This window comes from Caretta caretta, chromosome 9, assembly GCF_965140235.1.
Source record: "Caretta caretta isolate rCarCar2 chromosome 9, rCarCar1.hap1, whole genome shotgun sequence".
Lineage (NCBI taxonomy): Eukaryota > Metazoa > Chordata > Testudines > Cheloniidae > Caretta > Caretta caretta.
Window position 1 is genome coordinate 63,071,718 of NC_134214.1, and position 25,197 is coordinate 63,096,914.

General features: G+C 49.8%; 1 protein-coding gene across 8 annotated transcripts in view; it reads left to right on the forward strand.

The window, feature by feature from the left end:
* LOC125642866 (uncharacterized) overlaps positions 1–25,197 on the forward strand; it is a 59,084-nt gene that overhangs the window by 13,902 nt on the left and 19,985 nt on the right. The window contains exons 1-3 of one of the 8 annotated variants that reach the window (XM_075132384.1): positions 11,805–13,054; positions 15,364–15,751; positions 17,215–17,752. The exons of 5 other annotated variants lie outside the window; for them this stretch is intronic. In XM_075132384.1, the coding sequence (XP_074988485.1) occupies positions 12,452–13,054; positions 15,364–15,751; positions 17,215–17,552 (1,329 nt within the window). In that variant the 5' untranslated portion in view covers positions 11,805–12,451 and the 3' untranslated portion in view covers positions 17,553–17,752. Of the gene's footprint in view, positions 1–11,804; positions 13,682–15,363; positions 15,752–17,214; positions 17,753–25,197 lie in introns of those variants that run through there. 2 more of the 8 variants (XM_075132385.1, XR_012669956.1) reach the window with 2 other exon arrangements.

Sequence of the window (25,197 nt, forward strand, 5' to 3'; positions counted from 1 at the left end):
GTCAGATAATTATTTAATGAGTGTAGATATTGAGAGTCAAAGAGTTAACGCTTTATGACCATGAAAACACAAACTGTCAAATCACATGTGAAAATATACAAAGGAAACATCCTTCCGTCAGACTCTTATGTTCTCAAGCAGCATTTTTCTTACTTTGCCTGCCTGTCAATTTCAGTGATTAGGGATAGAAAGAAATATTTTGGGTCCGTATGTGTAGATACAGTGAAATTACCATTTCGGAGGGTAAAATTTGATCTCTTCCATTGTTGCATGCAGTGGTGTTGTGGCTGTGTTGGTCCCAGGGTATCCGAGAGACAAGGTGGATGAGGTTATTTCTTTTATTGGACCAACTTGTGTTGGTGAGGAAGCTATGGCCTCACCCACCTTGTGTTACTTACGGTGAAACTGACGTGTATCAATAACAATATAAACCTTCCAAGTCTATCCATAGTTTCACAATGTTTTCCATGCCAGGACTCCCCCTACTCAGGTTCCAGCTAAGTGGAAGGAGGGTCTTCGCTCCCATTTAGCAACATGGGCCTGCCCAGAGCCTGCACCACGTGTGTTCTTCACCAGCTCTGTTTTGAAGGTTTAAGTAGTGTGTAAACCTTAATGGTCCTTCTGCACAGAGGTGAACTTCACCTTCTGTGAATATTGTCTTGAATACTGACTTTGTTTTGGTTGTGTTCATGCGCTCCCTCCCTTCCCCCGCCCCTCCCCCCACTTTTTTTCTCTCTTTTGCTTAAAAATTCCAATTTACTGTCAGGAATGTTCATGTGAACAGTTTTAAACCAATATTAAAAGAATACTTATGGGAAAGTGTAGAGAAGAGACATGGCCTCCCGCAGAGGTGGACCAGGAGGGACCACAACCCACTCCCTGGGTTGTAGAGCCAGGGAAGCTCCACTTGCTCTGACGGAAGCTAAGGCGTGGGACAGGATGTTGAAGCGGAAGTACAAAAGGTGAGCCCTGCAGCTCCATTGGGCTGGAGCTGCTGAGGGAGACAGACGCTTCTCCCCTGCTGCCGGAGCGGGATGCTGACGAGGACTGCTGCTGTCCCAAAGACTTGCCTGAGCTTCCAGAGCACCCTGCCACTTCAGACACCTGAGAAGCTGCTGGGACTACCATTGGCAGTGTATCCTGGGGAGAAGGAAAGCAACCCCTACATGCAGGTACACTCCAGCAGGAGGGGAGGAAGTAGCCCAGGGACAGCTGACTGTAGTCTGACTGTGGTACTGCCTGCTGATAGGTCAGGGTGTTGCAGCTGGACTTCCTGCTGACCCCAGGGGCGAAACACTGCTACTGTTAGGGCCCTGGGCTGGGACCAGGTGGAGTTGGGTGGACCAGAGGCCAGGAGGTCTGTGCTAGTCTACCATCCACCGGAACTATAGGATGCTAGACCCTTTATTGCTCTGACCTCTCTGCTGCCCTGCCATGCCTGAGGGCCTGGGCTCACAGATCCTTTGCTGCTCTCCCTGACTGCAGGCCAGAGCCCCTGATGGTTGGTGCCCCATCCTGCCTAAGGGTCAGGGTTCATAGATAAGGCTGTGAGTTTGTCATGGAAGTCACAGAAGTCATGGATTCAGTGACTTTCCAGGATCTCTGCGACTTCTGCACTGACGATGCGGCTGGCCCTCCCTCAGCTCCTAGTTTACTGTCCTTATTCCTCTGTAGAGAAGTAAAGTGTGCAATTGTAAATGGCTTGTCTCATTTTTGTAAAGTCCAGCCACGTGGAAGTTTGTGTGGAAGGTTGGTTTTGTATGAGTCTCCAGTTTTGAGAGTTCATTCTTGATTTTCTCCTGTTTGCTGTACAGGATGCTTATCAGGTGGTTCCTCAGTTTCTTTGAGAGTGTGTGGCACAATCTCTCACCATAGTCAGTGTAGTATGTCGATTGCAATGGATTTTTTACCTTCAGTCCATTTGGTATGATGTCCATCTGTTTGCACTTGAGAGGAAGATGATATCTGTCTGTATCTGTGTGAGTTTTTTCATGAAGTTGATAGATTATCCCTAGCGTCCCTCCTGTACTTGCGCTACATTGCTGACATCTTCATCATATGGACCCACGGGAAGGAAGCCCTTGAAGAATTCCACCTGGATTTCAACAACTTCCACCCCACCATCAGCCTCAGCCTGGACCAGTCCACACAAGAGATCCACTTCCTAGACACTCCAGTGCAAATAAGTGATGGTCACATAAACACCACCCTATACTGGAAACCTACTGACCGCTATACTTACCTACATGCCTCCAGCTTCCATCCAGGACACATCACATGATCCATTGTCTACAGCCAAGCCCTAAGAGACAACCGCATTTGCTCCAATCCCTCAGACAGAGACAAACACCTACAAGAGCTTTATCAAGCATTCTTAAAACTACAGTGCCCACCTAGGGAAGTGAAAAAACAGATTGGCAGAGCGAGACTGGTACCCAGAAGTCACCTACTACAGGACAGGCCCAACAAGCAAAATAACAGAACATCACTGGCCATCACGTACAGCCTCCAGCTAAAACCTCTCCAGCACATCATCAACGATCTATAACCTATCCTGGAAAACGATCTCTCACTCTCACAAATGTTGGGAGGCAAGGCCTTGCTTACAGCCAGCAACTACACACCACACCACAGAAACACTAACCCTGGAACCAATCCCCGAAACAAACCCCGTTGTCTATTCTGTCCCCATATCTACTCTAGCGACACTGTCATAGGACCCAACCACACCAGCCACACCATCAGGGGCTCATTCACCTGCACATCTACTAATGTGATGTATGCCATCATGTGCCAGCAATGCCCCTCTGCCATGTACATTGACCAAACGGACAGACTCTACATAAAAGGATAAATGGACACAAATCAGACATCAGAAATGGTAACATACAAAAGCCAGTAGGAGAACACTTCAATCTCCCTGGACATTCAAGAACAGATTTAAAAGTAGCCATCCTTCAACAACAAAAACTTCAAAAACAGACTTCAAAGAAAAACTGCAGAGCTACAATTCAGTTGCAAACTTAACACCATTAATTTGGGCTATAATAGGGACTGGGAGTGGCTGGCTCACTACAAAAGCAATTTTCCCTCTCTTGGTATTGACACCTCCTCATCAATTATTGGGAGTAGACTGCATCCACCCTGACTAAATTGGCCTTGTCAGCACTGGTTCTCCACTTGTAAGGTAACTCCCTTCGCTTCCTGTGACAGTACATTTATCCCTGTATCTGTAATTTTCACTCCATGCATTTAAAGAAGTGGTTTTTTACCCACAAAAATTTATGCCCAAATAAATCTGTTAGTCTTTAAAATGCCACCAGACTCCTCATTGTTTTAGTGGATGGAGTGTACTTAGTTTTTCAGAAAGCCTCTGACAAGATCCCTCATTTTAAGTTCTTAAGCAAAGTAAATTGCCATGGGATAAGAGGGAAGGTCTTCTCCTGGATTAGTAACTGGTTAAAAGATAGGAAACAAAGGGAAGGAATAAATAGTCAGTTTTCAGAATGGAGAGAAGTAAATAGTGGTGTCCCCCAGGGGTCTGTACTGGGACTGTGCTGTTCAACTTATTCATAAATCATCTGGAAAACGGGGTAAACAGTGAGGTGGCAAAAATTGCAGATGATACAAAACTACTCAAGATAGTTAGGTCCAAAGCAGACTGTGAAGAGCTACAAAGGGATCTCCCATACTGGGTGATTGGGCAACAAAATGGCAGATGAAATTCAATGTAGATAAATGCAAAATAATGCACATTGGAAAACATAATCCTAATTATACATATAAAATGATGGGGATAAATTTGCTGTTACCACTCAAGAAAGAGATCTTGGAGTCATTGTGGACAGTTCCCTGAAAACATCCACTAAATGTGCAGTGGCAGTCAAAAAAGCAAACAGAATGTTGGGAATCATTAGGAAAGAGATAAATAATGAGACAGAAAATATCATATTGTCTCTTTACAAATCAATGGTGTGTCCACATCTTGAATACTGCGTGCAGATGTGGTCACCCTATCTCAAAAAAGATGAATTGGAAAAGGTTCAGAAAAGGGCAACAAAAATTATTAGGGGTATGGAACAGCTTCCATATGGGGAGAGATTTAAAAAGATTGGGATTTTTCTGACTAATGGGGAATATGATAAAGATCTATGAAGTCATGACTGGTGTGGAGAAAGTAAATAAGGAAGTGTTATTTAGTGCTTCTCAAGAACTAGGGGTCACCAAACAAACTAATAGGCATCAGGTTTAAAACAAACCAAAGGAAGTATTTCTTCACACAACGCACAGCCAACCTGTGGAACTCTTTGCCAGCAGATGTTTTAAAGGCCAAGACTACAATAGAGTTCAAAAAGAACTGGATACGTTCATGGAGGATAGGTCCGTCAATGGCTATTAGATAGGATGGGCAGAGATGCATGACCATACTCCGAAGTATCCCTAGTCTCTGTTTCCCAGAAGCTGGGAATGGATGACAGGATGGATCACTTGATGATTACCTGTTCTGTTCATTCCCTCTGCAGCACTTAGAATTGGCCACTGTGGGAAGACAGGATACTGGGCTAGATGGACCATTGGTCTGACCCAGTATGGCCATGCTTATGTTCTCAGAGAGGAACACAGGGGTTCCCAGACTGACTCAGAGTCAAGTCACACAATACTGTCTCTGACAGCAACCAGTAACAGATGTCTCAGGGTTGGTCCCTGGAGCAAGGGGGGGAGGGGGGGAGGGCATGGGTAAACTGCAAGCACAGCAGGGCTGGGGAGGGGGTAAACAGAATCCCCCCCACCGCCACCCCTGCCCACATAGAACGGGTACCTACCTGGTTCTGGCCCATTCTCTTCATCTCTCTCTGCACTGAGCTGCCCCTCCTCCTGCAGCAGCAGGACAGGTTCTCTTCCAGCCCTCTGGGGTGGGTGTTGGGAGTGGGATGAGCGGAGGCTAATGTGGTTACTCCTATAACCAGTCTTTTAGTTTCCAGTCAGCACTGGTAACCGGACACTCAGATCCTGTTTTTACTGGAGTTTCCAGTGTAAAACTGGATACCTGGCAACAGGGCTGCCAGAAAAGCCGGCGGGGGGGAGGGGAGGGAAGCAATCATTTTTAAGCGGGGGGGGGGAAGCAAGTGGTGGGTGGGCTAGGGAGTGGAGAGGAGCTAGTGGGCAGGGCTGTGTGAGGGGTGCAGGGTCAGGACAGGGGGCTGGGTATGTGTGGGGATGCAGGAGTCAGGATGGGGCTGGGAGGTGTGAGGGGGTGCAGGGGTCGGGGCAGGGGGTGTGGGCTGGGGTCCTGAGGGTGCTCACGGCAAGGGGCTGGAGGGGGTAGCTGCGATTCCACCCCCTTCCCCAAGGTCCCACCCCCATCTCTTCTCCTCCTCCTCCCTGGAACAGCGAGCATGCTGAGGCTCCGCTCTTCCCCCTCCCTCCTGCGGGCAAACAGCTGATCGGCAGCAGGGAGGGGGAGGGGGAGGGGAGGGAACGCAGCACGCTGGGGGAAGAGGTGGGGGGAAAAGCTTGGCTGCTGGCAGAGTCTGCCCTGCTGCAGCAGGAGCCAGCAGCATCAAGCTTCTGCCCCCAGAAGAGAGAGCGGGGGGCAGAGAAGAGTGGGCCCCACACCATGGTAAATCTGGTACTGTGAATAGAGCACGCGTCAGGCACTCACTAATCGGAGCTGAGGGTCAGTGCTGGAGGCAGAAGTCAGGACTCACAACAGAGGCTCAGAAGTGGAGTAAGACCTGATGCCAGAGCCAAGGGGTAGAGCGAAAATCAGAAGTCAGGAATTGGAGCTGAGGGTCAGACTCAGGTTACATAGAGCGAGGCAAGGCAGGGACAGGGCTGGGAACAAGCAGGCATGGACAAATGCTTAGAGCAGCCAGCACCATGCTGCTGGTCTTAACAGCAGGTCTGTTGATCTCTTCAGCCAATCAGGCAGTTTGGGCAATCAGCTGGCTGAACCGGGGCCCCGCTACGCTTGTTAGAGTGCCTGAGGGTTAAGGTAGCTCAGGGGAGGGCAAACTATGGGCCACAGGCTGGATCCGGCCCATCAGATCTTTCAGTCCGGCCCACGGGATTGGCAGCCCGGTGGCGCAGTGAGACTAAGGCAGGCTGCCTGCCCTGGCCCTGTGCCACTCCTGGAAGCAGCTTGCACCACATCCCTGTGGCCCCTGGGGGGAGGAGGGCTCAGAGGGCTCCATACGCTGCCCTCGCCTGCAGGCACCGCCCCCCACAGCTCCCATTGGCCAGGAACGGGGAACTGCGGCCAATAGGAGCTTCGGGGGTGGTACCCATAGGCAAGGGTAGTGTGTGGCGGAGCCACCTGCCCCACCCTCAGGAGCTGGTGCTGGACATGCTGGCCACTTCCGGGAGCAGTGCGGGGCCAGGGCAGGCAGAGAGTCTGCCTTAGCCCCACTGCGCACCACTGCCACCCCAGAGCCACTCGAGGTAAGCTGCGTCAGGCCAGAGCCTGCACCCCGAACTCCTCCTGCACCCCAGCCCCCTGCCCTGAGCCCTCGACCCCCTGCCTTGAGTCCCCTGCTGCACCCTGCTCCCCTCCTGCACCCCAAACCCTGCCCCGAGCCCCCTCCTGTACCCTGCACCCCTCATGCACCCCAACCCCTTGCCCTGAGCCCCTTCCTGCACACCACACCCCCTCCCACACCCTGCACTCCCTCCCACACCCCAACCCCCTGCCCTAGCCCTACATTCATGGCTCTGCATACAATTTCCCCACGCAGCTGTGGCCCTTGGGCCAAAAAGTTTGCCCACGCTGGAGCTAGCTGGTAAGCAGGCTAGCTGTGGGTCCTTACTCTTGACACTTAGGTACTTTAGTAGCCTCTTGATAGGGACCATGGAAAAAGCCCAATAAATTACATCAAATGGTTTTTTCAAATGGTTTTTTCTCACATTCAACAAATTCCAATAAATATCTCTGCAGAAACCATGCTTGGTTAGACTCTGTCATATCACAATTTCCAGGTGTTTCATTATACTATTTTAAACTATTGTTTCAACCACTTGTTCACCAGAGACAGATGCTGGGCTTACTGCTCAATAGTTCCCCAGCCGCCCCCATAAGCCTTTTCTAAATGTAGGCACAGAAAGAAAAGAAGGGAGATCGCCATACTCCTGTGTGACATGCCCTTTATAAGTCTGCCTTAATCTGATTGAACGGTAGAAGTAGTGGGTTTCTTATGCATCTCCATAGAGAAGAGCCAGCTGAACTGTCATCTTTGCCAGCCCTTTGATTTCCACGCTCCAGCACTGCTCAGCACATCAGAGTGCCCACCTCAGTTCCTCACATACATTCTCACTCCGGACTCTGGGGAATCCAGGGAGATGAAATAGACAATAAAGGGCAAAGGAGGCTCTTGGGAGACACTGGCAGTTGGGAGGTGCAGAAGGAAAGAAAGGCACTGGGGGATTGAGTGGGGGAAGGGAACAAGTGAGGCTGTGGAGAAGTAGGCGGTAAAGCAGGCTGCGCAGGGAGCCTGCAGTATGGGGGGGAAATGGGGCTCTGGGAGAGGGAGTCAAGACTGTATCTGCCCAGACATTATCAGTACATAAGACTCTACTCCCACAGCATTGCTACCTCAGTTCCATGGCACATTAGGCAGCAGCCCTGCACAGAGCCACTGATGTGCCAATAGCTTGATGCATGCAGACTCAGGTCCCTGGCATAGGTGGTGCATAGACTGGGTTTTAGTTCCTCCATTGACAGAGCATGGTCCGAGAGTCCCATAGGAGTTACAGGTACACTAACACCATGTATGCCTGCAACAAGGTACATGCTCACACTGCACCCCACGATGCGGCCCGCTCTTTGAACACAAAGTTGCCCCACCTATGGCTCATGTAGCTCACGAAAGCTCATGCTCAAATAAATTGGTTAGTCTCTAAGGTGCCACAAGTACTCCTTTTCTTTTCTTTTTGCGAATACAGACTAACACGGCTGTTCCTCTGAAAGAAGTTATGTACAGTATTACACTCCAGATGGTGTTAGTTACCACCCTTGTACTTGGTAGTTTGAACAAAACATCCTTAGGGCTTGGTGTGTTCTTGTACCATTCCTTAGGAATGTTACTTGAGAGATCTGTGTGTTTTTGTACCCTCCTCTCTAGTCAAGAATGTGCTTACTTGGTGTTAGCTGACTGCAGACATGAGCCTGTTGTTATTCTGTCAAGGCCAGGGCAACTCTGGTTCACACTGTTAGTTATGCCTAGGGCTCCAGCAAGGCCTACAACCAGTAGTGCATTTGAAATCAATGGGTAATGAGTATTCAGGTAAGTATTTTTGCAATATGGGGTCCAATTTTAATCAAAATACCGTAAAAGATCTTCAGTGGGTACTTTTATTTTTTTGCTAGTATTTTTGCTACGGGCTAAATATTTTGAATCCAAACTACTAAAGTAGCTGTTAGTAGGAATTCTCTCTCAGTTTAACTCCTCAACACTGACTAATCACCAGCTATTTGTATTGAGAATCTCAAAAGCCATGTATACCACTGAACAAAAAGAAAACCTGGCAGACAAGGGGTAGACTAATATGGCAAGGTTTGAAAGGTTATTTGAGCCAGACAGAAATCCTTCAAAATTTGTAGTGCTGACCCTAGTGAAAACGATAATAAATTACAGCAGGTGCTATGTCAGAGGGAAATTAGAAAGAGCAGAATGGATTTTGAAGCACAAAAAGCATAAAATCCCTGCAAACAATGTAATGACAAACAATAAGAGAAGCTTTAAGTACATCAGAAGCAGGGAGCCTGTGAAAGACTTAGTGAGCCCACTGGATCAGTAGGGGTTAAAGGAGCAATAAAGATGTTGCTGAGAAGCTACAGGATTTCTTCATACGGAGGATGCTAGGCAGATACTACACCAGACTCACTCTTTTCTGGTAATAAAAATGAGATTCAGGTGTTCTCAGAGATTCAGGTGTTGCAGGGGGACGGAAGCTGGAACAAACTGATACTTAGAAAAAGCAATAGGGGCCAGGTTTTTGGGAACCTCAAGTTGCAGGTAGGTCCTTGTGGGATTTTCAGAAATACCCAAGTGTAATGGGCTTCATGCACCATTCTGGCGCCTCCTGTTGTCTGTCATGGGAATTAGCTCTGCATGTTAGTGCGCCCGCTTTGGGTGGTGCCTCGCTGCCGTCACTCCTGCTCTAGGACCCACGTCTCTCCAAGGCCCGCAGCATCCTCTTCAGTGACACAGCCCTCCAGCCATGCCACGCACTGTGCTCCCCGCTTCCAGGGGACCTGCAGTCCACGTTCAGCCACTTCCCTTAGTGGCTACTGCAGCAAATTTTCTTGCCACTTCCTTATGGCCCCGTGTAACGACGCTGGTTCTGGCGAGACCCAACTGAGAGTGGCAATGCAGGACAACTTGCTTCAAGCAGGGGAGTTGCAGCCCAAGGCTGGGGTTTTTCCACCTCTAAGGCAAACCAAACCAGGCAGACAGAGAGCACTTTTGTTTAACCCCACTGGCTAACCACAAGTCACACACGCAATTCCCTTAGGCACTCCAGTTTCCCAGTATTACCACCAGTGCCACTCGTTATGGGGACAAATGGTTATGAAGACCAATACCCCAGTAAAAGAAAAAAGGTTCTCTCAATCCCAAAGGACCAAGCCCCCGACCCAGGTCAATATACAAATCAGATCTTACCCACAAATCACGCTGTTGCCAATCCTTTAGAATCTGAAATCTAAAGGTTTATTCGTAAAAGGAAAAAGATATAGATGAGAGCTAGAATTGGTTAAATGGAATCAATTACATACAGTAATGGCAAAGTTCTTGGTTCAGGCTTGTAGCAGTGGTGTAATAAACTGCAGGTTCAAATCAAGTCTCTGGAGTACATCCATAGCTGGGATGGGTCTTTCAGTCCTTGGTTCAAAGCTTCAGTGTAGCAAAGTTCCTCCAGAGGTATGAAGCAGGATTGAAGACAAGATGGAGACGAGGCATCAGGCTTTTATAGTCTTTTTCCAGGTGTAAGAACATCTCTTTGTTCTTACTGTGGAAAATTACAGCAAAACAGAGTTTGGAGTCACATGGGCAAGTTCCTGCATACTTTGCTGAGTCACAAGGCGTATCCGCCTTCTCTGAATGAGTCAGTTGTATAGCTGGTAGTCCTTAATGGGCCAGCAAGCAGGCTAGGCAGAGCTGACACCAACTTGTCTGGGGTGTCACCCAGGAGCATAGCATAAGTTTGAAATACAGGTAGTATAGAGCTAATATTCATAACTTTAACAACAAAAATGATACACATAAACAGCATAATCATAACCAGCAGACCATAACCTTGTCTTAGACACCTTATTTGACCCCCTTTATACAAGATTTGGTGCAACTACAGGACCTTGGTTGCAACAATGATCTATACAGTCCCAGATTATGTCAACAACATCACACCCCAGCATCCTCTTTGTCCTTGCCTCAGGGCCGCAGCCTGCAAACCCCAGCAGGCAGCCAGGAGCTGTCTCTCGCTCCCTGCTAGCAGCACTTCTCTGTCCAGGGTGTTGGCAGTTTGCTCAATCCTCCAGAGACAAAATCCTTCCTCCCTGAGCTCCCTGCAGAGAACTGCCCTCCTCTGCCCTGCAGTTCCCTTTTTATATGGACCTGCTTGGCCCTGACTGGCTGCCTCCTGTGCAGCCTCCCTAGGGCTCTATTAACCCCTTAGAGCCCAGTGTAGGGCAGATGCCCCATCACACCCCCTTCCCCTCAAGCCTACAACCCTCTGTGGTAGGGAGGTCTCATGCTCTGCCCTGTTCTGAGATGCCCCTTTAGGTTATCCCGCTGTTTCTCGGTTTCCCTCAACTGGAAACACACATCTTCTTTCTTTGTTATAGCATCCCTAAACTCTTCCCTCAGGCATGCCAGGCATGCCCACATATTGAATACTGTGTGCAGATGTGGATGCCCCATAGCAAAAAAAAAGAGATATTGGAATTGGAAAAGGTTCAGAAAAGGGCAACAAAAATGATTACCAGTATGGAACAGCTATCATGTGAAGAGAGATTAAGACTGGGACTTTTCATCTTGGAAAAGAGATGACTTGGGGTGTGTGTGTGTGGGGGGGGTATGATAGTGATCTATAAAATCATGACTGATGTGGAGAAAGTAAATAAGGAAGTGTTATCTACTCCTTCTCATAACACAAGAACTAGGATCACCAAATGAAATTAACAGGCAGCAGGTTTAAAACAAACGAAAGTATTTCTACACACAATGCACAGTCAACCTGTGGAACTCATTGCCAGAGCATGTTGTGAAGGCCAAGACTATAACAGGGTTCAAAAAAGAACTAGCTAAGTTCATGGAGGATAGGTCCATCAATGACTATGAGCCAGGATGGGCAGGGATGGTGTCCCTAGCCTCTGTTTGCGAGAAGCTGGGAATGGGCGACAGGGGATGGATCACTTGATGATTACCTGTTCTGTTCATTCCCTCCGAGGCACCTGGCATTGGCCGCTGTCGGAAGACAGGACACTGGGCTAGATGGACCTTTGGTCTGACCCAGTATGGCTGTTTTTATGTCGAGACTGATTCCTGTGTGACTCCTGCAGCAGACATCCTGACGAGAAACGGCTCCCGGAAAGTAGACTCCTCACTAGGGTGACCAGACAGCAAGTGTGAAAAATCAGGGCGGGGGTGGGGTTGGGAGGTAATAGGCGCCTATAGAAGAAAAAGCCCCAAATATCGGGACTGTCCCTCTAAAATAGGGACATCTGGTCACCCTACTCTTTACAATTAAAATTCAGGTAACAGCAAACTGAATCCTATTATTAAAGTTGCAGCTCCCTAGACAGGGCTGCTACCTTTTGCCCTTCCCCTGACGATGTTCTGAGGCAGGTCCCTGTTTTGTGGTGACCAGAGAGTGTATCCCCATTAAAAATACCTGTTCATTATTGTGCTCGGAGCTGTACAATAACAGAGCTCTTCCGATGCCCTGACGTCTTTCATTAATCAGCAGCAGGAACTGCAGAATGCAGTGCTTGCTCGGCTCGCCTTTAAGTGACAGCCCCGCACTCCACTTAGTTTTAGTTGCCGCTACCCCGGGCCAGGCTGCTGCTGAAGTCAATGGCGAAGCGCCCGTTGGCCGCACGGCTCCAAGCGCGGGCATCAGGACTTCGCGCGCCCTGCGAGCCGCGAGCACCGCCCTTAGCGCGCTGCAAGGCGTCGCGCCCCTCGGCCGTGCCTGGCGATGAGGTGCGGTTTTAAAATCTCAGGGTCCTGCTTGCCGTTGGTTGTAAGGAGCGGGCAGCGGGCTCCGCCCTGCCGAGTCTGTGTCTGTGCAATTCGCACGTCTGGCGAAATGCGTATTACCTCATTCAAGGCAAATCGGAGCGTTCGTAATGCGGAGCGCACAGTGTGCACGGCAAGGCTCTCCCTCCGCTTGCTCGGACAGTTCCGCAATACGCGTGGGCAGCTTGTAGTTACCAACGTATGGGGCCGTAGCTATGCCGCTGGAGGGCCCGCAGACAATCCCGGCGCAAAGGGGCCAGCAGCCTCATCAGATTCAATTGTTACGCTTGTGCGCCTGTCGGGGCCGCGGGGCTGCATCCAATGTCTCCGCGAGCGGCTATAAACAGCGCTCCGTTCACCCGGCACGCGGCTGCCTCTGGCTGTGTCCGTCACGTACATCTAACTTCGCTGTTTCTGTTAATCTGCTCAATTGCTATGATCTTCAGAGCAAAAAAAACCGCAAGGACGCTAATCTCTGGGCGTGTGACAGGTGCACTGGCGACGGGAAAGAAGGTGTATGTGTGAAGTCGTTAACGCAATGGAACCGTACAGGGGTCTCTCCCCACTTTCCTGGCCAGGAGTTTCAATGCTGCTTTTTCCAGCTGGCAGGAAAGTCAATCGGATTCTTTCCACTGGCTTTCGAGGGAGCTGAATTGAGTCAGATCAGTCACTTGGCCTTGTTTGCTATCATTGGACGCGATCAAAGTGCTAACCACGGCAGAGGGTCTGTCTACACACAGCCAGGGTGCGAAGAGAGCGTTCGGAATGTAACACCCGGCAGCAGTTCCATTAACGTGAGCTGTTTAGGCAGTGACTTGGTAGGTGAGTGCCGAGGGACTGGGTCCTAGTACGAGGAACGGTGGCATCCCAAAATGACAGGGATTAAAAAAAACACTACAACAAATACTGTCCAGCTATTCAAACTGTGCTCCCCTAGCTGACCCACAGGAAAGTTGTTTATTAATCCAGTTGGATTCACGTGAAGCCGCTTGTGTCCGAACCTACTCCCACTGAAACCCGCAAAAAGCAGAATCAGGATCCCCCTTTGTCTTTTTACCCTCAAGAAAGTCCCCCTACCACGTTGCCTCTCTGAATACAGTGTGACCTGAGAGAATCTCTCCATGGAGGCATAAACTAGTCCTTTTTGGTTGTTTTAATCCTGGGCTCCGAAATTTTGCCCAGCTGCCAAATGTGTCAATTTCGGGCAAGGAATTCCCACTTGGAAATGCACCTTTATTTCTCCTCAAATGGAGAAGATGTCGTGGGTTAAATATGAACACGACTCCTGCTAGAAATCCTGAACAACCCGAAGCGGTTTTACAAAACAGTGGGGAGATCCAGGATGATTTTACAGTTTACATAAACACAGATGGGAAAGTACAGCAGTGTAGGTCTAAAGATTAAAACACTGGCTGTGGATGTATTTGACTAATTTTTAATAAAATGTAGGTACAGTTTCCTAATCCTCTCCAAAATCTGGCAGATTAATAATTTCTTGGGGGTATTTTGTTAACGACCCATTTAAAAAAGGAATTTTTGAGGACAATGATATAAAATATGTTTTTGTCACGATTTTTGTAAATAATGTAAATAATAAATGAATCGGATTACTACAATTTCTAACTTTCCCCTTGTAAAGCTGGCTCTGGTTTGAGTCTGAGCGATAGCCATATGCCGGTTTTCAAAGTTAAATTGTGTCTTTGAAACGGAATTAATTGATCTATTTAATCTGTATGTCGATAAGAGATTATTTTCAAAACTGAAGCAATGCAATTGTTGAACTGTAGGTTTATATTATTCTCCGCGTGTGTGTTGGGGGATGAGGCTGCATTACTGTGTCTCTAATACAAAGTTTTTTTCATGAAATATAGATGTATACTGATTCATCATGTGGACTGGCAAATGTCCGTACTGTACCTCATCGGATTATGTTTGCATAAAGTCCCCAAATCTGACACTGTTAGATCTGGTTTAGTTCGTGATCATCACATAAGGCCACCATAATAGATCAGTTCAATAGCTAATGTTAAGAGGAGCTGCTGTTCTGATCTGTTACCGTGGGAATTTGCTGCTCACATCTGGTTTCCTCAATTAGTGTACCAGATCTGGCTGAATGGTATTTTTTCAGGGAAGGATTGGATCTTGGAAACGTTTGACAAATACCAGTTGTGAAAGCTTTTTTCACATGTTTAGTTTCTTTGTGCGGATAGAGGGAAACAGATGGATTTCTGTTTAATATTTAAACATTTGTGCCATGGCAAAACAAGCCCAACCACAGCATGCAGAACCCTGTTCCTCACCTCCTGTTTCCAGCACCTAGTGGATTTCTGTCAGTTCCCTGCCTTTAATACCAACACTACCAGCCACCTCAAGTCTGGGCCCTTTTCGGAGGTAGGGAACTGAGACAGAGAGGATAAGTGACCTGCTGCAGGTCACACAAGTCTGTGGCAGAGAGGGGACTTGAACCCAGCTCAGTGCCCAGCTCCTGGGCCATCCTTCCTCTCAGATAACCCTATTGCCAGGTATACACTAGATCTATTTAATAATGGACTTTCTCTTATGAGAGAATAAGATTCTCCGCCTCTGTTGGAGAATAAGCCCTGGTCTACACTAGGACTTTAGATTGAATTTAGCAGCATTAAATCGGTGTAAACCTGCACCCGTCCACACAATGAAGCTCTTTTTTTCGACTTAAAGGGCTCTTAAAATCAATTTCCTTACTCCACCCCTGACAAGTGGATTAGTGCTTAAATCGGCCTTGCTGGGTCGAATTTGGGGTACTGTGGACACAATTCAACGGTATTGGCCTCCGGGAGCTATCCCAGAGTGCTCCATTGTGACCGCTCTGGACAGCACTCTCAACTCAGATGCACTGGCCAGGTAGACAGGAAAAGAACCGCAAACTTTTGCATCTCATTTCCTGTTTGGCCAGCGTGGCAAGCTGCAGGTGACCATGCAGAGCTCATCAGCAGAGGTGACCATGATGGAGTCCCAGAATCGCAAAACAGCTCCAGCATGGACCGAACGGGAGGTACAGGATCTGATCGATGTATGGGGAGAGGAATCTGTGCTATCAGAACTCCGTTCCAGTTTTCAAAATGCCAAAACCTTTGTCAAAATCTCCCAGGGCATGAAGGACAGAGGCCATAACAGGGACCCGAAGCAGTGCCGCGTGAAACTGAAGGAGCTGAGGCAAGCCTACCAGAAAACCAGAGAGGTGAACGGCCGCTCCGGGTCAGAGCCCCAAACATGCCGCTTCTATGATGAGCTGCATGCCATTTTAGGGGGTTCAGCCACCACTACCCCAGCCGTGTTGTTTGACTCCTTCAATGGAGATGGAGGCAACGCAGAAGCAGGTTATGGGGACGAAGAAGATGATAGCTCACAGCAAGCAAGTGGAGAAACCGGTTTTCCCGACAGCCAGGAACTGTTTCGCACCCTGGACCTGGAGCCAGTACCCCCCAAGCCCACCCAAAGCTGCCTCTTAGACCCGGCAGGCAGAGAAGGGACCTCCGGTGAGTGTACCTTTTAAAATACTATACATGGTTTAAAAGCAAGCATGTTTAATGATTAATTTGCCCTGGCATTCACGGCTCTCCTGGATGTACTTCCAAAGCCTTTGCAAAAGGTTTCTGGGGAGGGCAGCCTTATTGTGTCCTCCATGGTAGGACACTTTATCACTCCAGGCCAGTAGCACGTACTCGGGAATCATTGTACAACAAAGCATTGCCGTGTATGTTTGCTGGCATTTAAACAACATCCGTTCTTTATCTCTCTGTGTTATCCTCAGGAGAGTGAGATAACATCATGGTCACCTGGTTGAAATAGGTTTCAGAGTAACAGCCGTGTTAGTCTGTATTCGCAAAAAGAAAAGGAGTACTTGTAGCACCTTAGAGACTAACCAATTTATTTGAGCATGAGCTTTCGTGAGCTACAGCTCACTTCATCAGATGCATACCGTGGAAACTGCAGCAGACTTTATATATACACAGAGAATATGAAACAATACCTCCTCCCACCCCACTGTCCTGCTGGTAATAGCTTATCTAAAGTGATCATCAGGTGGGCCATTTCCAGCACAAATCCAGGTTTTCTCACCCTCCACCCCCCGAGAGAGACTGTTGAATTGGAATTCATTTGCAAATTGGATACTATTAATTTAGGCTTAAATAGAGACTGGGAGTGGCTAAGTCATTATGCAAGGTAGCCTGTTTCCTCTTGTTTTTTCCAACCCCCCCCCCCCCAGATGTTCTGGTTTAACTTGGATTTAAACTTGGAGAGTGGTCAGTTTAGATGAGCTATTACCAGCAGGAGAGTGAGTTTGTGTGTGTATGGGGGTGGGGGGGGGGGGATGTGAGAAAACCTGGATTTATTGAGGAAATAGCCCGACTTGATTATGTAAAGAGTTGTCACTTTGGATGGGCTAGCACCAGCAGGAGAGTGAATTTGTGTGGGGGGGTGGAGGGTGAGAAAACCTGGATTTGTGCTGGAAATGGCCCACCTGATGATCACTTTAGATAAGCTATTACCAGCAGGACAGTGGGGTGGGAGGAGGTATTGTTTCATATTCTCTGTGTATATATAAAGTCTGCTGCAGTTTCCACGGTATGCATCTGATGAAGTGAGCTGTAGCTCACGAAAGCTCATGCTCAAATAAATTGGTTAGTCTCTAAGGTGCCACAAGTACTCCTTTTCTTTTTGGTTGAAATAGGTTGCTTTTCTTCAGGGGACACTCACAGGTGCCCGTTCCTGCTGGGCTGTTTGCCTGTGGCTGAACAGAAATGTTCCCCGCTGTTAGCCACGGGGAGGGGGAAGGGTTGAGGGGGTAGCCACGTGGTGGGGGGAGGCAAAATGCGACCTTGTAACAAAAGCACATGTGCTATGTATGTAATGTTAACAGCAAGGTTTACCCTGAAAGCCATTGTTTTATAAAATGTGTCTTTTTAAATACCGCTGTCCCTTTTTTTTTCTCCACCAGCTGCATGTGTTTCAATGATCACAGGATCTTCTCCTTCCCAGAGGCTAGTGAAGATTAGAAAGAAAAAAAAACGCACTCATGATGAAATGTTCTCTGAGCTCATGCTGTTCTCCCACACTGACAGAGCACAGATGAATGCGTGGAAGCAAATAATGTCAGAGTGCAGGAAAGCACAAAATGACCGGGAGGAGAGGTGGCGGGCTGAAGAGAGTAAGTGGCGGGCTGAAGACAGGGCTGAAGCTCAAATGTGGCAGCAGCATGATGAGAGGAGGCAGGATTCAATGCTGAGGCTGCTGGAGGATCAAACCAGTATGCTCCAGTGTATGGTTGAGCTGTAGTAAAGGCAGCTGGAGCACAGACCGCCGCTACAGCCCCTGTGTAACCAACCGCCCTCCTCCCCAAGTTCCATAGCCTCCACACCCAGAAGCCCAAGAACGCGGTGGGGAGGCCTCCGGCCAACCAGCCACTCCACCACAGAGGATTGCCCAAAAAACAGAAGGCTGGCATTCAATAAATTTTAAAGTTGTAAACTTTTAAAGTGCTGTGTGGCATTTTCCTTCCCTCCTCCACCACCCCTCCTGGACTACCTTGGTAGTCATCCCCCTATTTGTGTGATGAATGAATAAAGAATGCATGAATGTGAAGCAACAATGACTTTATTGCCTCTGCAAGCAATGATCGAAGGGAGGAGGGGAGGGTTGTTAGCTTACAGGGAAGCAGAGTGAACCAAGGGGCGGAGGGTTTCATCAAGGAGAAACAAACAGAACTTTCACACCGTAGCCTGACCAGTCATGAAACTGGTTTTCAAAGCTTCTCTGATGCGTACCGCACCCTCCTGTGCTCTTCTAACTGCCCTAGTGTCTGGCTGCGCGTAACCAGCAGCCAGGCGATTTGCCTCAACCTCCCACCCTACCATAAACGTCTCCTCCTTACTCTCACAGATATTGTGGAGCGCACAGCAAGCAGTAATAACAGTGGGAATATTGGTTTCGCTGAGGTCTAAGCAAGTCAGTAAACTGCACCAGTGCACCTTTAAACGTCCAAATGCACATTCTACCACCATTCTGCACTTGCTCAGCCTGTAGTTGAACAGCTCCTGACTACTGTCCAGGCTGCCTGTGTACGGCTTCATGAGCCATGGCATTAAGGGGTTGGCTGGGTCCCCAAGGATAACTATAGGCATTTCAACATCCCCAACAGTTATTTTCTGGTCTGGGAATAAAGTCCCTTCCTGCAGCTTTTGAAACAGACCAGAGTTCCTGAAGATGCGAGCGTCATGTACCTTTCCCGGCCATCCCACGTTGATGTTGGTGAAACGTCCCTTGTGATCCACCAGAGCTTGCAGCACTATTGAAAAGTACCCCTTGCGGTTTATGTACTCGCCGGCTTGGTGCTCCGGAGCCAAGATAGGGATATGGGTTCCGTCTATGGCCCCACCAGAGTTAGGGAATCCCATTGCAGCAAAGCCATCCACTATGACCTGCACATTTCCCAGGGTCACTACCCTTGATATCAGCAGATCTTTGATTGCGTTGGCTACTTGCATCACAGCAGCCCCCACAGTAGATTTGCCCACTCCAAATTGATTCCCAACTGACCGGTAGCTGTCTGGCGTTGCAAGCTTCCACAGGGATATCGCCACTCGCTTCTCAACTGTGAGGGCTGCTCTCATCTTGGTATTCATGCGCTTCAGGGCAGGGGAAAGCAAGTCACAAAGTTCCATGAAAGTGCCCTTACGCATGTGAAAGTTTCTCAGCCACTGGGAATTGTCCCAGACCTGCAACACTATGCGGTCCCACCAATCTGTGCTTGTTTCCCGAGCCCAGAATCGGCGTTCCACCGCATGAACCTGCCCCATTAGCACCATGATGCATGCATTGGCAGGGCCCATGCTTTCAGAGAAATCTGTGTCCATGTCCTGATCACTCACGTGATCGCGCTGACATCACCTCCTCGCCCGGTATCGCTCTGCCAGGTTCTGGTGCTGCATATACTGCTGGATAATGCGTGTGGTGTTTAATGTGCTCCTAATTGCCAAAGTGAGCTGAGCGGCCTCCATGCTTGCCTTGGTATGGCGTCCGCACAGAAAAATGTTGTGGAACGATTGTCTGCTGTTGCTCTGACAGAGGGAGGGGCGATTGACAACACGGCTTACAGGGTTGGCTTACAGGGAATTAAAATCAACAAAGGGGGGTGGCTTTACATAAAGGAGTATTTCAGGCAGGACTTCATGGAGGGTTCCAATAAGAAATGTTTTACCTAAGTAATTGTTCTTATTGGAACAAGCAGGTTGGTCTGGCCTCTGATTGATACATGGCTAGATTTACCTCGCTGTACCTTTTCTGTGAGTGACTGCAGTGTGACCTAGAGGAATGAGTCCCCTAGACTGAGGGTGGGGGGAGCAAATGAGTACAAAACAAATCTGGTCTATTTCTTGTTTTGATCCACTCCATCTATCTTTTACATCTTTGGCTGGCAGCAGACGGTGCAGAAGGACTGCATGCCATCCACATCTCATGGCTGCTCGGCAGAAGATGGTACAATAGGACTGCTAGCCATCCTCATCTCTTGCCTGCCTGGCAGAAGATGGTACAATAGGACTGCTAGCAATCTGTATCGCCTGCCTGCTCACCATAAGATGGTTCAATAGGACTGACTGCAGGACTAAAGAGAATGACCTGGTCAAGTCACTTCTAATGTAGTCCCTGCACCCATGTCTGCCCAGGCGCTCCTGGCCGATGTGGCCAGGAGCACCTCAGACATGACGATGATGGCTGCCAATCCTATTGTACCGTCTGCTGCCACAAGGCAATGAGTTGCTGCTGCTGTGTAGCAATTCAGTACCACGTCTGCCAGCACCCAGGAGACATACAGTGACGGTTACCTGAGCGGGCTCCATGCTTGCCGGGGTATGGCATCTGCACAGGTAACTCAAGAAAAAAGGCGCGAAACGATTGTCTGCTGCTGCTTTCACAGAGGGAGGGAGGGAACGGGGCCTGACGATATGTACCCAGAACCACCTGCGACAATGTTTTAGCCCCATCAGGCATTGGGATCTCAATCCAGAATTCCAATGGGCAGCGGAGACTCTGGGAACTGTGGGATAGCTACCCACAGTGCAACACTCCGGAAGTCGACGCCTGCCTCGGTACTGTGGAAGCACTCCGCCGAGTTAATGCACTTAATCCACTTAAAGCATTTTCTGTGGGGACACACACACTCGAATATATAAAAACGATTTCTAAAAAACCGACTTCTATAAATTCAACCTAATTTCGTAGTGTAGACATACCCTAAGACTTTCCTTGTTCCTTTTTAGGAATTAATGCAATTATTAGGTCCTCACTTACACCAAACGCTTTTAGTCTGCCAGGCTGGCTTCCAACTTTTGTAAATTTCTTTGTCATTTGGCATATTTTGTTGTGGTTTTCCTATGTAACTTGCCTGTCCTTAGACACTGTATTTGACACTGGCCATGGCCTCCAGAGAAAAGTAGTAAATGATCGTTGGTAAGTCTCTCAGCGAGACTTACCTGTATGCTGCACTTTAGGCACACAAGTTCTCCCTTCGATTTTACTGGGATAATTCGCATGTTTAAAATTAAGCACTTAACCTAAATCTGAGCAGGTTCTCAGGTTGCATGTGTCCACACAAGCATTTACATCTGTTACAATAAATCGATTTAAAATACGATTTGGGGTAAAACTAGTGTATTTAAGCCCTTCTGTCTGGCTTCCAATGGTTGCATGTTCTCTGACGAATATGTAATGGCGCTGGATGACTATTTGGCTCCTGGATTTACACAGCGGAACGACGACAGATCAACCCAGAGTAGGGGCGGATTTACAGTAAAACACAGGATGCCCTAGCCCCAGGCCCCCCAACGACTGGGGGCCCAGGGCCGGGCAGCTGCGGGGGCAGAAGCATGATCCTGCTGGCTCCTGGGGCTCCAGTCCTGCTGCAGGGTCCGCACCCACCGGCAGCCAAGCTTCCCCTCCCCCTCCTCTTCCCAGAGCCTGCTGCATTCCCACCCCTTCCCCTCTCTCCTAGTGCTTCCCCCGCCGCCAGTCAGCTGTTTGCCGGCACTCAGGTTGCTCCAGGAGGGATGGGGAGGAGCGGGGCCGCAGCATGCTTGGGGGAGGAGGCGGAGAAGAGGCAGGGGCAGGGCCTTGGGGAATGGGGTGGAATGGGGCAGGGTGGAGCAAAGGCAGCCCCCACACTCCCCATACACATACCCCCCCTTCAGCCCTCTACCGTGAGCTGCTCAGGGCAGGGGGCTGGGAGCACCCCCACAACCCCAGCCCACACCCCCAGCCCTGACTCCTGCACCCCCCCAGCCCCCTGCCCTCCCTGACTCCTGCACCCACCACACATATCCAGCCCCCCCAAGGCCTGATTCCTGCACCCCCCACATCCCCACCCCCACCTTGAGCACCAAATGGGAGCTCCTGCACACCACCCCCACCCCACATTCCCACCTGCACCCCTCGCACCAAAAGGGAGCTGCCCCAGGTAAGTGCTCCACATTCCAACCTCCTGCCCCAGCCCTGAGCCCCCTCCCTCACCCTAACTTCGTCCCAGACCCTGCACCCCCAGCCCTGAGCCCCCTCCCGCACCCTAAGTCCTGGCCAGACCCCACACCCCAATGTTTTTTTGCATTTTTTTTTATAAAGCGCTCTTATCCAAAGCGCTTTACACTAGTTAGCTAAGGGTACAAACAATATTTGGAAAGATCATTAAGTGGTCCACCGAGACCCTCAGCGATTTTCAAGTGGTCTGTGGAAAAATAAGTTAGACTACAAATACACTCAAGGTACCGTACTTTATTTTCATTTACTTCCTCTTACTTAGAGGCGGAGGAGGAAGAAAAAAACCAAAAACGGGGCGCTGGGGACATAAGAGAGAATGTTCTTTTTCTTGGCTGGAGGTTCCCAAGGGGGGGGGGGGGGGCAAAAAGGAAGCTGAGCACAGGGCCCCGCCAATTCTAAATCCGCCACTGACCCGGAGCCTTGTATTTGAGAAAGAAGGGGGCGGTTCCAGTCCCAGCAGTCCGCTGTAATGAAAGGCACAGGTTGCCCCGTCTGTTAGGCCGTGTGCGGGGCTCTGGCTGCGGGGTTTAACGCTGGTCTCCCGCTCGCTCCTTGTTCCCAAGGGCTAGGTCTAGCCCCGCTCCAGGGTTTGGGTTCCATCAGGGTTTCGTCAGCTGCCAGATGTGCCCCCCCCCACCTCCTCCTTCGGGGGAGGGGGGCTCCTCACTGCAGGGCTCGGGCTGAATGTCAGAAGTAAAATTAGGTTTCAGAGCCGCGGCCGTGAGAATCTGTATCCGCACAAAGAACAGGAGGCCTTGTGGCACCTTAGGGACTAACACATTGATTTGAGCATAAGCTTTCCTGGGCTACAGCCCTCTTCATCGGATGCCTGCAACAGTAAAAGGCAGGTTGCAAACGGCCTATTGCGGCCGGCTTCTCCCTGCAGGCGCTCCTGGGGCTGGGCTGAGCCTCGGCCCCCCCCCCCCCCCCCCAGCGGTGTGCTTTCGGGGCAGAGGTTTAAAACTGAAACCCCCCGAAGCAGGTAAGAGCAGGCCCGGGGCTCTCCTCCGCCAGGCGCTGGGCTGGGAGCCAGAGCGGGCGCAGGCGGCCGCCCGTCCCGCTCCCCCGCGCTCTGCCGGGAGGGCAGCGGGGCAGGCGCGCGCAGCCCGGGACGTCGGCAGAGAGCAGCCCCTGCTCTGCCCCGGCCTGCCCGCTCCGCCGCCGCGCGCTCTGCGGGCTAGCTGCCGGCGGCGCTGCTCTCCGGCGGGGCGGCAAAGCTGGGGAAGCCGGAGGGCTCAGCTCGGTGACTCGGCCCCCTGCGGGCGCGGCGGCCCGAGCCCAGCTTTGCGCGAGCCGCCGGGGAGGGTCGGTCCCGGGAGGGAGGTGCGGGGAGATCAGGCCGGTGAGCGGGGTTCAGGCGGCCGGGTCCCTGCCGTGGGCTGCCCGGCAGAGAGGAGGGCAGCCGGGTGCTGCCTGGCGGCCTTTAAAAGGCCCGCACTGCGGCAGGTCAGAGTCTGGGCCTCAGTCGCGGGAGGGGGCACAGCAGGATGAACCGGTGGCGGTTTCAAAGGAGCTGGCCTGCAGCTTGAAGATGGCTGTGTACCCGCCTGCCTCCCCGGGGGCTCCGACTCCACGTGCCTAGCCCCTCCTTCAAGCCTCTGGGCTTGGCGAGGTTAGCTGGCTGTGGCCGGTAACTTGCAGCTGCGTAGCAAAGGTGAGGGGTTTACTGAAATGCAGCCTGTGGTCCGAGTGGCAGTGACTCGTCCTATCGGCCGGGCAGAGTCGCCTGGTGACAGACAGTTGACCTGGGCTTTTGAGACCATGCGCCACTTTGCTTTTAAACGGAAGGGAAATAGGAACGTTACTAACTTCCATAATGGGTGAGGCGCATTGTTTCTGGAACACATCTCCCTAGGTTTGTTGAGAAATTACACAGAACAGAGACAACTTGGTTGCTGTCTGAGAAATCTCAGCAAACAAAGGCAACTCAGCAAACCCAATGAGAAATTGTTACATCTCTGTGCATGAGGGTGCTAAAGAACTTGATAGAACGTTGATTTCCCTCTGTGAATGACTTATCATCCAGCTGAACTGTGGAATAATGATGGTTCTCCTTTTACTATTGTAACCCTTCTGCCCCTCAGAGTTGGCAGCAACAAGGGCCGGGTTCAGTATTTAGGGGTTCCGTTCCAATAACACAATGCAAAACCAGCTCCAGCCCCCACCCAGTGACCTGGGACAAATATACACCACCCCCGCTTGGCAACTCCAAGAGGCAATAGTTCTCCTTTCCCAAGCACGAGTCTGAGTGTAGCAAAAGCCTTTTAATAACAGAGAGAAACAATGTGGCATTATGTTGGGGAAACACCACAAAGAGGATTCATAACACAAACCATGAGCAAAAAACCCACCCCAAGCAAATTGGGCCATGTCCTTTCCCTTTGGTTTTTGAGTCCAGCAACCCCAAAGTCCAAAAACGCCAAAGTCCAGCAATCCAAAAGTCTCTATCTCTGTCCTTGGTGAGTCCAGAGTTCAAAAGTTGATCTGCAGGGTTTTTCACACACACACCCCCGCCAGCCTGTGTGGAAATGGGAGGGGGAAAGTAAAGAGGCACCTTACGTGCTCCAACTGCCCTGCCTCTCCATGGGTTTCTGCTGCAGCCTTTGCCGCCAGGCGCTCCTCTCTGCCAGCTGCTCCTCTCCGGTAGCTGCCCTGCGAGCCGCTCACCAATATATCTTCAGGCGCCCTACTACTTAACACAAAAAGAACAGGAGTATTTGTGGCACCTTAGAGACTAACAAATTTATTAGAGCATAAGCTTTCATGGGCTACAGCCCATTTCATCGGATGCATAGAATGGAACATATAGTAAGAAGATATATATATACATACGGAGAAGGTGGAAGTTGCCATACAAACTGTAAGAGGCTAATTAGTTAAGAGCCGCTATTATCAGCAGGAGAAAAAAACTTTTGTAGTGATAATCAAGATGGCCCATTTAGACAGTTGACAAGAAGGTGTGAGGATACTTAACATAGGGAAATAGATCCAATATGTGTAATGAGCCAGCCACTCCCAGTCTCTATTCAAACCCAGGTTAATGGTATCAAGTTTGCATATTAATTCAAGCTCAGCAGTTTCTTGTTGGAGTCTGTTTTTGAAGCTTTTCTCTTGCAAAATTGCCATCCTTAAGTCTTTTACTGAGTGGCCAGAGAGCTTGAAGTGTTCTCCTATTGGTTTTGTTGTGTGGTGTGTGGTTGCTGTAAGCTTACAGACAGCCCCCCAACCTGAAGCAAATACTCTCCAGTAACCACACACCACACAACAAAAACACTAACCCAGGAACCTATCCTAATGCCAACTCTGTCCACATATTTATTCAAGTGACACTACACATCACATATTTATATGGGGCACTAGTCTGGAAGGTTCCCACAGTCTCACGCCAAACCCC